The sequence below is a fragment of the Dipodomys merriami genome, unplaced genomic scaffold (assembly GCF_024711535.1).
Source record: "Dipodomys merriami isolate MVZ:Mamm:240054 unplaced genomic scaffold, mDipMer1.0.p SCAF_1, whole genome shotgun sequence".
Taxonomy (NCBI): domain Eukaryota; kingdom Metazoa; phylum Chordata; class Mammalia; order Rodentia; family Heteromyidae; genus Dipodomys; species Dipodomys merriami.
Window position 1 is genome coordinate 71,997,920 of NW_027202270.1, and position 14,165 is coordinate 72,012,084.

The following is a 14,165-nucleotide window of genomic DNA, read 5'->3' on the forward strand; positions in this document are numbered from 1 at the left end:
CTAAATTTGATTTTCTACTGTCTTTTTTATATATTTTATATTTTTATTGTGAAAATGAGGTACAGAGGGGTTATAGCTATGTACATAAGTGTTACTCCCTCCCTCATTTTCTGCTTTCTATATCTTATCACACAATTTAATTTTTTTCAAAGTTCGCAAATAAAATATGTTTGATGGATGGTAAAGGTCTAGTTCCACTCATGGAAACTGAGGTTGTATATTAGAAGGTAATAGCTTTACTGAGCTTTGCAAGAAGCATGCTTGTACTATTTGTGTTTAAGTCTTGGGCCAAAAAAAAAAAGGAAGTCCACACAAGCCCATGTAATTTTCACATCTCTGTATATATATATATATATATATATATATATATATATATATATATTGCTCTATAATTTGCTCATATAAACACTTAAATTTTCACCTAGATATTTTGATTATTTTATTCATATACCCTCCCTCCTGGAAAAAAAAAACCTACTTGAAATATTGCTGTGAGAGACTAGGTCAGAAATACAAAGATTACATATTTATTTGCCCCAGTGACATAACTTTGAACCATAGTTCCAATGAACTATATCTTTCTTACCGAATCTACATGTTCTTATAGTTTTATTAATTCAAAATCTCTAGGCAAACTGACAATTAAAATGATTCAAAAATGCTAATGAAAGGCTTCTCAGTATCTTTGGCAAAGCAATCCAGATCACAAAATCATCATCCAAATATTTTTTCCATAGTAATTCAGTAAAAAGCCAGGAGCCTGGTGATTTCTTTGCAATCTTAGAATCGTCAAACCCACAGACAAAACCAGTTGTCAAATATTTATGTTAATTAGAACTGGGGAGTACTATCAATGTATTTATCAATGTATTTTTAATTACTGAATCATAAATATTGTAAATTCTTTAGGCTATATTAGCTATGCACAGGGTCGTGTGGAAAAACCTCAAAACAAATATCTTAAAATATTTTCATTATTGAACACATGCCAATAGAGCTAAGTAAATAGAATTAAATCTGGGAGAATGACACAATTCTCACTTTTATCTTAAAAATAAAAATATGAATTGACACTCTCAAAGATTACTTAATTTTTGCACAGTTTTGAAAATAGCTTGAGGCTTTTCTTTTTCCAACTGTTTATGATTGTGACAAACTCAGTCAATGCTATGGAGTGGAAGAAATAGGTAACACTGATACTTCCCCAGGGTCCTTTTCTTTTGAGTTACATCCTTAATGCACACCTTATTATATCCTTGAAGTATATTTAATGCTATAGAAAGCACATTTTTAATAAGTCCTTAAGACTAGCAATAGAACATAGATAAAACAATATATGGTATTCTTTTTATCTTTTAGAATTTCACTTTTCCATATTCATATATATGTTTTGCTTCCACAAAGTAGTCACTCTCTTTGTTATATCTAAACCTTAACTTTATAATTGTCTTCAGCATCTCCTACATGTTCATCAAGTGAATATATATGCGCTAGTGGAGGATGTATTTCAGCGTCTTTGAGATGTAATGGAGAATACGATTGTGCTGGTGGTTCAGATGAGGTAAAAATCCATCATTCCATTATAATCTCTGAATTACATGTAGTAGGGTTAAGAAAGTAAAAGGAATAAAAACAAGGCAGGCACTGGTGGCTCATGCCTGAAATCCTAGTTATTCAAGAGTCTAAGATCTGAGGATCACAGTTCAAATTCAGACTAGGCAGAAAAGTCCATACGACTGTTTTTATTGTTTTTTTAATAAGTTTTTTATTGTGAAAATACTTTACAGAGGGTTTACAGTTACATGAGCAAGGTAATGAGTACATTTCCTATCGAGCATTGTTGGTTCCTCCTTTGCTTTTCCCCTACCATACCTTCCCTCCCATCTCCTCAATTACAACTCCCACCCCCTGACCCCCACCTAAATTGTAAAGTTCGTTTTTCAACATAGTGTCTTCTATGGGTCAACCTGTATCCCTATTTAAACATTTTGTTTTTTTTTTCCCTTCCCCTCCCCAAACGAACATCAAATACAGTGAAAACCTGTGGAGAGGGACATACATATCAACAAAAAAAATCTCATGGTACCATATAAATACGTTAGAAACAATAGAAAGAAAGAAAAAAAACACCACTTTTGTCCCTATCTTGGGGCTCATTTCGCTTAACTTCATCTTATGGAAACATTGAAGTTTTGCCCTGCATAAGACTCTTATCTCTAAAAAACTACTCAGAAAAAGCCCAAGTGGCTTTGTGGCTCAAGTGGTAGAGTGCTAGTCTTGAACACAAACAGGCTCAAGGATGGTGCCCTAGCTCTGAGTTTAACCCCCAAGACTGTATAAAACACTAAACCAACAAATGGAGTGCAAATTAGTTCAGCAAATACCTAGGTCTTTATCGTGTGTAAATGCAAAAATCCCATTGTAAGTTGTTCTCAGTAAGTCAAAAATAGGAAGAATAAATAAAAAGAAATCTCCTTCGATGATAAAGTATTGATGTTAAAAGCCACAAGTTTTGTTTTCCTATGATTGCATTATTATCATGAATGAAAACAGCAGTGCCCATTTGTATTTGAACAGATGGACTGTGTGACTGAATGTAAGGAAGATCAGTTTCGATGCAAAAATAAAGCCCACTGTATTCCAATTAGATGGCTGTGTGATGGGACTCATGACTGTGTGGATAGTAGTGATGAAGCAAACTGTGACAGAGGTAAGGCACTTATCCGGTGAGCCCAGATGTGACAGAATAGTCGTTGAGGCACTGGAATGAGTAAGCATTAAAACATGAGCTAGGAGCAGAGAATAAGGTGATTATGAAATTCTCTTTCTCTGCTGGGATTGTGGGACAGTCTACTCTGAATAAACAAAATCCATATTACATTCAAACAGATTATGATCCTACTTTGTGTATGACAAAAATAAACCAAATATAAATCAAGAGTTTAATGAGTATCTAGCATGATTTTTCCTTCAGATTGGTGATGAATCATTGCTAGGCATATGTGAAATACACAGAGAAAGTAGCAATTAGGGCCATTATTGAAAGAGTATTTTTTTCTGTTCTGTATGTTTCTTTTCTGGATTTCTTGCTTAACTCTGAAGAACAGAGCACATTTATAGTTCCTGTATTCTAGATTGTTATATGCTATGTATTATATAACATATACCATATGTTGTATGATATGTAGATTTTGTTTTACCCTCCAATTGTCTTTACTATTGAAAAATTCTATTTTTTGCTTCTCTGGAAAACAATCTTCAATTTAGTCACATATTATGTTTAACTATGTAATGAGATTTTATTTGTAAATCACTATAGTCAACGCAGCAATGGTTACTACTTGGAGTTAATGAGAATTAATGAAAGACATGAACCTGAGGGCCAAAGCTTGAAATTATCCTAAACTACAATTTTTATCTTGATATTGTTATATAGATTATTTAAAACACATTTTCTTCTCATTAGTTACAAAATTTGCTCAACAGAATTTAACTTTGGAGTATTTGCAACATTGCCAACAGACATGATAGTACGTATTTCTACTCAGGGCTAAACTTTTGGATATGTATTCAAAGTTTATCTTATTTAAATATATCTATTTATATATAGTCATATAAGGAAAAATAATAAACTATTCTAACTTTCAGCTTCATTGTTCTTGTCTTACTTTGTACAATATTGTGTAAACTGGCTCCAAAACATATTGTTTACTGATACCTCAAGCAATGGATTATGCCACACTTTGCTCAAGTTTTCATGGTAATAAAGAATCAAATCAATTTTAATGTAATGGTCAGAAGAGAATGGTTATAGTTTACCTTCCCTTCTTTATACTCAGCTATTTCATTTATGTTTCACACTGTGGACAAATTAATAAAAAAATAATAATCTGAGGACTTTCAGAATTGAAAAGATTCTACTATTTAACCTCACTCAGAAAAAGAGAACTGAAAAGATTCTAACTATTTAAACTTACTCAGAAAAAGAGTTGTGAGTTCCTAAATGTATCGTTTTACAAATATGTCAAAGTTCCCCTCTTCTCTTACTCACTCACAGTTTGTACTTTTTTTAGGTCTTTTTCCCAGTTAGCAATTAAGTTCAAAAGAAATAGCATGGTAGTTGAGGTTTTTCATCATGTATCGATTTACCTTAAGTTATGACAAAGTTTGGATTTTTAGTACTTAATTTACTAGAGTGGTTTGAGGAAATCAAATCCAAAAAAAATTCTATGAAAACGAATTACCATTCATTTCAAATTTGGACACATGAGCTAGCAGTGATTAGTGGAGGAATTTGGAAGTAAAGAGAGCTACTTTGAATTGAATGGGTTGCCTTTGCTTACTTTCAAATACTAACACCTCATATTCTCATATACAATACAACACCAACACATACACTTTACACATTTTAACAATTATCTTTAATAATTCAAAGGGGTTTCAATTCACTCTGTCAGTTTGTGAGTACAATGCAAATAGTGTATATATTTACATATATTTTTGTAATTTAGATCTGTTTACCTCACATGAAAGAAGATATTCAATTTTTGTCTCCCTCAATCTGACTTACTTCACTTAATATATTTTTTATGCCACCCATTCATGTTTTTAAGGTAAAATATATGGCTTCAGGGAACCCAGTGCATTTTTTTTTGCGGGGGGAGGGTCAGTCCTGGGGCTTGAACTCTGGGCCTGGGCGCTAGGTATGAACAGTGCATATTCTTATTGGCCTGAGCATCCCGACTTTGTTCTACTCTTCTGGCATTTTTGGTAGAAAAGTCTGAAGGCTATTATTTAAGCAATCATTACATCAAAATTATTCAAATTATTTGTATAAATCATAAAATACTATCATATATTAAAGCTTCCCTTAATGCAATTATGACCAGAATGGTGGGTGCTTATTTTCTGTGACAATTCACTTGATTGGCCTTCTATGAACCTGCCAAGGGCTCAGTTATAATTCAGACATGTCATTGTTAACTAATATGTAATTTACTTATTTTTTAATAACCTCATGTTGAGCTCATGAAGAACATACCTAGGAAACTGGAATTTTAATACAGCCAGTCTCTTTAAATTACACCTTTTCCTGTTGTTCCTGTTGCTTCATGTCATTTCAAAATAAAGCTTTCAAAGTTAGACTCAGAATGTCATGGTAGCTCTGAGATGCCTTTTTGAAATTCAAATTCTTTTCAATACAACATGAAGCCTTTAATAGGTTAAAGGCAAACCTTTGCCTTTCTGTTTCAATTATAATTTAATTTATAGTTCTCTTCTTAATACAAAAATGGTATCCAATTCTCTTACCAAGAAAATCACAATGCTATCTAAGGAAAATCCTTAGGGAGCTCATATTTTCCTGTCAGCAAGACTGATTTGCTACAAATAGAATTTTTTCAAATACTCAAGTAGGTCAAGAGTTCAGAAATTCTGTTTGAGTTTAATCCATTGTAAAACAACATTCAATAAGATTTAGTCATTAGAATCTTGAATTATTCTTTCTTCATGATCCACTAATTTTGATTTTGAATTGAGTCAACACTCACTCCAAATGTATACCTGTGTCTTTAGTTTTCTTAATACTAAAGGCAGTGTATGTTATGTTTTATATTATTTGGGGAGAATGAATTTTTAACTGGTAATATATTTTGTTGTATAGGTTTGGGTATTTGAGAGTTCTTTTTTTGATTGTATCATTTTAGAATTTAGTATTGCTGAAATTTTAAAGTAGCATACCCAAGATAAATGTGGGCTGGAAGAAGTCTTGCATGGTGATAGCCCCTTGAGTATTCTCACCAAAGACCTGCAATTGTCCAGTCCTTTGACTGTTGCACAAGAGATACAATGCAAAATCTACCAGTTCTGCTTTGCTTCTTTTTTGAAAACCTTATCAATATTAACATTACTATCTCTTTAAATAATTCCTTAGTCAAAGCTTAGCTATTACTCCAATATTTAAAAGGAATCTAGTTATTTTTCCTTATTCATGTCTATCATTAACAATTCCATTTTTTTAAAGTTGTATTTCTCAACACTGTCAAGAAGTCATATCTGTCTCCTACTTAATGGCCATACATTTAAACTCTCATCAATAATAAAAATCATGAGCTTTATTTCAACATCCTCCAGGAAGGAATCTTATTTATCTTCATTCTAAATGACAATTGTTTTCCCCAGTTGCCATTTGCCATTTGCAAATTTAAGCTTATAAATTACTTTATAGAAGTTGTTCTTTTGTAACCACATGAATGTTCTCAGTCTTTCGGAAATAAATAGGCTTCTCTACAGGCAGCAAGAACCTAAAGTTCTTAATGCTCCAATCATTGATGTTTTGAAAATGCATTGCTCTCTATCCAAAGACATAACTTGAATTTATTAGTTGTTTGAATATGTTGAAAATGGTGAATACATTTGTAATTTTTGTTTTTTTATTTCATTCTTGATGTTTTTGTTGAAATAATAATTAGTAAATCACTCTCTCTCTTTTAATTTTTGTTTTTTGTTGTGTACTGGTTCTTGAAATCAGGTCTTCATACTCTTGTTTAGCTTTTTGGCTCAAGGTTGCCATTCTACCACTTGAGCCACTCTTACAATTGTGTTTCTTGGTTCATTAATTGGAGATAAGCTTCAGGGATGTTTCTGCTCAGTCTAGCTTCAAACCCATGACCTCAGAACTCAGCCTCCTGAGTAGCTAGGATAACAGTTTTAAGACAATGGCATAAGGCAAAAACAAAAACAAAAACATGAAAAAGGAAAGACAGCATATTGAAAGACATAGGGATATTCCTGTTTATAAAATTCTTTCTCTGATTTTGCAGAAGCATTTTACCAGTTATTCAGCATTTTACATATTTAGGACTACCTAAAAACTCTAAGCACATAGTCTATCCCAGAATAAAATAACTTTTAGGCTAGTGATTTAGCTTAGTTATAGATAACTTACCAAAAATATGTCAGACCTTGGATTTGATCCCCCAACACCAAAAGAAAAGAGAAGATAAAATGAATCAGATGTGATGATACATAATTCAGACAAACTAGACACTGTGGCAGGAGGATCAGCACATTATAATCTACCATCATCTATGACATATGTAGTGAGACTCTGTCTCAAAAACTAAATAAATATGCAAGTTGTCAGTAATTCATGCTTTTAATCCTAAGTAATCAGAAGCCTGAAAATTGCAAAATCATGATTTAAAGCCAGCATGGAGAGAAAGCCCAGGAGACTCCATCTGCAATTAGGTAGCAAAAAGCCAGACTGGAGGTGTGGCTCAAGTGGGGAGGTATTATTTAGGAGTGAGAAAGCTGAATGATCATGAGGCCCTGAGTACAAGTTTTGGTACTGGCAAAATAGGAAAATAGATGGTAGATAGATAGATAGATAGATAGATAGATAGATAGATAGATAGATAGATAGATAGATAGACACATACATACATACATACATACATACATACATACATACATACTTACTTACATACATACATAGTAGATAGAAAACACAATTTTAATAAAATAATCTTAAAAATGAATTTTTTGTTCTTTTCACCATAAATTAGAAGATGTCAATTTTTAAAAATCTCCTGATTTCACTATTTGCTAAACAAAATATTTGTGAAAATAGTATCTAATAGCATGTTTTGAATTATAAACCATATATAGTTTTAAATGAATTAAAATGTCATATTACTTGTTCTTAATATTCTGCTGGAAACTAATATTAAAAAGCAAGAAAATATAGAAAAATATGTTTTCTATTTTCTAGTGTTGTTAATGCTCTTTCTTTTTTTTCTGTCTTAAAATGAAGGAGGAAATGTATGTAGAGCTGATGAATTCCTTTGCAATAATTCCCTTTGCAAACTGCAGTTCTGGGTGTGTGATGGAGAAGATGACTGTGGAGACAACTCTGATGAAGCCCCTGAGATGTGTGGTAAGTTGCTGTATGTTGCTCTAGAGTGTACTTCTATCTGTTTATCTAAAGTACCAGATCGATCAATAGAGTATTAAACCAAACCACAATTCTACTATCCAGACTTAGGTAGATAAAATCCTATTTTATCTATCACAGAACCGATTTTTTCCAAGTAATGCACAGATTACCTTGTTCAAAGTTTATGACTTTATAGTAAGTGTCCTAAATCAAAACTAGCACATATCCTCACTATCCAAAGATAGATTACAAACTAGTTTGGAAGACTTAAAATAAGCTGATATTCTGAATTGAATAAGATACACACAAATTATAATTTAATACTGAAATGAGGTTTTAACTGATAAATGGAAATAATATCAACAATAAGATAACAAATTCACATAGGTAATTCATCGAATTTTACTTTGTCCAAGGAATTATACATACATAAGTATAGATACACATATAAATAGAAATGTCATAGGTACACACATATATATGTGTTAATTTATATTATTTGAATAAAATTCAAAATTTTCTGTAGACAAAACTTATTTAATAGTAAATCTAAAAATCTTAACAAAAATAATTTTATCTCTGAAGTTTGTTAAGGGTGTATTTGTTCAATAAAATGTGTCATTTGAGAACAACAAAATACATGATTTCTCATACTTATATAAACTTCTATGTAAGTCTTCATTCTTTTTGAATAATGTTGGCAAGGAATATGGTTATATTTTTAATTTAAAAACAATGATAACTGCCAACCAGATGCCAGTGGCTCATACTTGTAATCTTAGTGACTCAGAAAGCTGAAATCTGAAGACTGTAGTGTGAAGTCTGCCCAGCCAGGAAAGTCCATGAGACTCTATCTCCAATTAACCACCAAAAAGGCCAGAAGTGTATCTGTGGCTTAAGTGATAGAGTGTTTGCCTTGAGCAAAAACGCTCAAAGACAGTACCTAGGTCTTGATTTTAAGTCTCAGGTCTGTCACTACAAAAAAGATAATGTCACTTCATAATGTGAATAAGTAGCATATGAAATGAATGAATGAAAATACAGCATGGAGACATATATATATATATATATATATATATATTCTATGCTTAAAATTAACATAATATATATGATAGTCATTTGTCTACTGTTATAGTTGTAAAAATATAAAACAACATAGTAGCTCTTTTAAGATTTAAGAAGAAAGCCAGGTGCCATTGGCTCACACCTGTAATCCTAGCTACTCAGGAGGCTGAGATCTGAGGATCGCGGTTCAAAGCCATCCCGGGCAGAAGTCCGTGAGACTCTTATTTCCAATAAACCACTAGAAAACAGGAAATGGCACTGTGGCTCAAGCGGTAGAGCACTTGCCTTGAGCTGAAGAGCGCAAGGACAGCGCCCAAGCCCAGAGTTCAAGCCCTACCACTGACAAAAAAAAAAAAGAAGGAAAAGATAAAAGCATTGGTATTATTTTCTATTAATACAACTGATAAATTATGAGGCTAATTCTTGCATTATGTTGAATATCATCAAACATATTATTCCTGTTCATAATATATTAAAATATTAAAATACATTTACGAATATCCATGTATAACCATGTATATCCATGTATATCCATGTATAAACCATGAATTTTCTAATCTGTTCACTATTTCATCTGACCAGAAAACCACTGGATGGATTAGGAATACTTGACAATTAATTACTGTATAAGATTCCATTTCTATACCATTCTGCATCCATTACTAGTATAGAAATTTATATTCAGGAACTCTCCGCATATCATAAATGATAAAGCTTGTAAGATCTCTCTGGTCATCCCTCTATTTCACTCAAGCATGGGTAATAAGAAACTAATAAAGTATTCTCTAAGTAATGAAAAAAAAAAGAATAAACCAAACTATTCTGTGCCAGTTTGTGATAATCAACAAACAACCCATAGTTGTTGCGCTCATATTTTGGTTTGGTAAATAAGGATAATTTCCATACATTTTATCAAGCAATGAGATAATTAAACAAAAGGAGTAGATAACACACTTAATAAGGCAACTAACTTGGTCTTTGGAATCTAAGACAAATGGCAGCATATGAAAGGTATAAATCATTTGTTCAATAAATGTTTGGTAAACTAGAAGTTACTTTGTGATATAATGTTGAAGAAACAGGTTGCAGTTTGACTTCGCAAGGAAAATGATGACAAAAGTTATTACAAATTATGATGCATTTTATGAAGAAAAAATAATGAAAGTATCAATCTCGGGATTTATTTTCTATTTCAGGAAATGAGAAAAAATACTTGTATTTTACTTAGAGTAGAGTGACATATAACTGGAAAATATGCCAGAGGAATTTTAGAGTATGACACAGTATTTTAGAAAAAGAAAAAGGCAGAGCAAGCCATGGCTTAATGCGAATATAGGAGGGTGTTTTTACTTGTACATTTGAATGGAAGGAGAATTTAGGGGAAGTAAGTTGTATAAGTATAGAGTGCTGACTGTCTGAGAAGGTATTTAGGAGACTTTCAAGTAAAGATGTCAGTCAGACCTTGTCAATTTGGTTCATGACCTTAAAGAAAAGAGATGATTTATAATATCAATTTGATAATAAGAATAAATATGGTGCCATGTCATATGGAGTTTTAAGGTTTATAAAAGATGGAAGTAAATCATAAAAGGAGTTTATGAAAGGCTATTGAGAATCATTAATATCATGAATATGAGCTGTCAGAAGAAAATCAGACAGATGATCACAAAATGATTAGCTTACAAAGTAAAAGGGAGATTTAAAGTAGTTGTGAACAAAGACTCCAAGGTAAGAAATATTTCAAAAAAGAAGAGTTGATGCCAGAGGAGACAGAAGAATAAGTTTCAGACCAAGTAGAAAAATTACATTACTTCAGAATGTGAGTTAGTAATTCTCTTCCTTTAACAAAAAATAGTGAGACATGCATGGAGCTAGTGACTCTTTCCACTGATCCTAGCTAGGTAGGAGGCTGAGATCTGGGGATTGCTGTTCAAAGCCAGCCTAGACAAGAGTGTTCTCAAGATTGGCTCTTAACTCCCATTAACTACCATAAAGCCAGAAGTGAACCTGTAACTCAAATGGTAGAAAACCAGCCTTGAGTGGAGAATCATAGGGACTGTGTCTGGGCCCTGAGTTCAAGTACAGGACTAGGGCACACACACACATACACACACACATACACACACACACACACGTATAAAATGAGACAAGTTGATAGATGGTGTATAGATATGTTTATTTGAGAATTTTAATACTTTTAGAAAATGTCCATGTTTAGTATTTCCATTGGGTGTTCAATAGGAAAACTGTTCATATAGAGGGCTGAAGTGTGGTTTGGGGAGGTTTAGAAAGGATGCATATGTGAATACCTATGGCAGGAGGTAGGAGAAGTGATTAAGCTTTCCAAGTAACACTAATGACTAATCCTAGTAGGTGACACTGATGGGGTTTGCAGCTTGCTCATCTTGGGATTCCTAGTTACAGATGTTGGGAGGACAGATGGTTTTTATCCATCTAAGTTTAGGGTTTTATTAGACAACAAAAATGAAAAAGAGAAAGGGGAAAATCAGGTTACTAGAAAGAACATAGGTTTCTAGGAGAGTACTAAAGTAGTATTCAGTGTGGTGTAGGCTAATAAATACCATCAGTAATGAAAATAAAGACAAAAAAGTAGAGAGTAAAATAGTGGACATAGTACTAGACTAGTGTTCCAGATAAAATGGTAGGAGGCTTATAAAGAGACTTGTTAAATTACAATCTTGAAACAGAGGTTTGGTGAAAATTTGAGAATTTGGGGGAAATGGTAAAAACAGGCTGCAGTCATGTGCATTGGTTAATGTTTATATGTGCACAAAACAGAACTCATGTTGGCTGGATCATGAAGATAATTCTATTTTAAATCTCCAATGCGCACAACTTTCTTGGAAAGTAGAAGTATAGATAGATTAATCCAACAGACATTTAATTATAAGTCATTCAAGGAGACAAGAATCGGGCTGGGAAGGTGGCTCAGTGGTAGAGCGTTTGCCTTGCATGCTCAAGGCCCTGGGTTCGATTCCTCAGCACCACATAAGCAAACAGAAAAAAGCCGGAAGTGGCACTGTGGCTCAAGTGGTAGAGCGCTAGCCTTGAGCTGAAGAGCTGAGGGACAGCGCCCAGGCCCAGAGTTCAGGCCCCACGACCGGACCCAAAAAAAAAAAAAAAGAAAAAAAGAAACAAGAATTGCAGATATTTTTTGGTGTGCTTATGTAAATACTGATGTAATCTAGGATGCTGGAATGAATTTGAATGCAAAGAACTGTGTTGGAATACAGGTATGATCAACTATCCGGACTCTAAAATAATATTTGTTTACATTTCATTTTTAAAATGCAATGTACACATAAGATGGAATATGGACATATGTCAATAATGTTCTAAAAGTTTTTTTTGTCAGAATATTAATTATCTTCAAACACAAGATAAGATGAGGTTGAAGCAAATAAATAAACACATATTTATCTATAAAAAAATCTCAAAAAGGAAGGAGTACACACGGAAAAGAATGAGGTTTCGGTTAAATGAATATGGTTAGGCAAAAAGTGTTGTATGTTTAAGGGAACAGTTAAATAGTACATTACAAAGATGATTGATTAAAAGTTATCAGTGTGTAGAAGCAGTAAGGAAAAGCTAATGAAAAGTCTATAAGCACCTCTGAAGTGTCCCAAATTATAGATTGCTGTCAATATGATGTGTGTTAGATTAATTTTTTTATGTGGAGAAAAAGTAAGATTAAAAAAAAAAAGAGCGGGCCAGGTGGCAGTGGCTCATGCCTGTAATCCTAGCTATTCAGGAGGCTGAGATATGAGGATTGCAATACAAAGCCAGCCCAGACAGGAAAGAAAACTGAAAGTGGCTCTGTGTCTCAAGTGGTTCAGCACTAGCCTTGAGCGGAAGAGCTGAGGGACAGCACTTAGGTCCAGATTTCAAGCCCCATGACTGACAAAAAAAAACAAGAGTGGAAGTATTATGGTTATAACAAAAAGTGAGAGTAGTATGATATCAAGAGAACAATAAGGATGAATTTAGAACAATTATTTGTTTTCTTCTTTGAAAGTGTCATTAACTGAACTAAATAAATGAGATTAATTTCATGTTTAGGAAGAAAAGATCAGACAGAAATAATAAAGGATTTAATGGGTGAATTTTTTGAACTTGAATTTCCTCAGAATATGTTTTACAATTCAATCTATTATTTCAGAACTAAATCAAGACTGGAAACTCTCCAAGATATAGTAGCTTATAAATAAATTACTACATATGAGATGAAGTGTGTGTGTGTGTGTGTGTGTGTGTGTGTGTGTGTGTGTGTGTGTGTGTATCCACTAGGAACAGAGTTTTCTACATGTAAAGATAAATATTGTACTTGCTTTGGAGGTGAAGGCTGCAGAAGACATGATAGGAGGGAACATACATATATATATATATAATGAATAAATATTATTATTAGATTATAATATGCAATTATATAAATACATTATTAAAATGTTCATTATATAAACAAGAGTATAGATATTATTAATTAATAATTAATATAAATATAAAAGTAGTATAAAAGTAGTGCTTGCCACTTGAGCCACAGTGCCACTTCTGGCTTTTTTTTGCTTATGTGGTGCTGAGGAATCAAACCCAGGGCATCATGCATGCAAGGCAAGCACAGCCATCTTCCCAGCCCATATATCTATCTATCTATCTATCTATCTATCTATCTATCTATCTATCTATCTATCTATATATATATATATATATATATATATTCTTTTAAACAGATTATAAGGACCTAGACACCATACTGTTGGATGAATTTTTTTCCCACTAAATGGACTATTTTCAATGTGAGGTCTGAAATATGTGCTTGTTCAGGCTCTGTGCTCTGAAATTATTCATTGAGATAGCTAAGTGTCTTGTTGCCATGTTGTACAATTTTATACATCAAGAAAATCAGCTAACATAAAGCATCTGGAAATGAAAACAAAACATTTTCCTCCCTTCCTTTCTCCCTCCCTCCCTCCCTCCCTTCTTTTCTCCCTTCCTTCCTTCCTTCCTTCCTTCCTTCCTTCCTTCCTTCCTTCCTTCCTTCCTTCCTTCCTTCCTTCCTTCTTTCCGTTCAGCTGTGCTCCTTTCTGCTCCTCACATGGATAACTTGATTCATATGTTTCTTTTATCACATTTTCTAGTATGCACA

At 32.9% G+C, this 14,165-nt stretch overlaps 1 protein-coding gene across 5 annotated transcripts in view; it reads left to right on the top strand.

Moving 5' to 3' along the window:
- The window catches only part of Lrp1b (LDL receptor related protein 1B), a 1,866,674-nt gene that overhangs the window by 1,713,403 nt on the left and 139,106 nt on the right, over nt 1–14,165 (top strand). For all 5 annotated transcript variants that reach the window (XM_070023764.1, XM_070023773.1, XM_070023793.1 and 2 more), the window contains exons 70-72: nt 1,455–1,561; nt 2,578–2,710; nt 7,814–7,936. In XM_070023764.1, the coding sequence (XP_069879865.1) occupies nt 1,455–1,561; nt 2,578–2,710; nt 7,814–7,936 (363 nt within the window). The remainder of the gene's footprint in view (nt 1–1,454; nt 1,562–2,577; nt 2,711–7,813; nt 7,937–14,165) is intronic.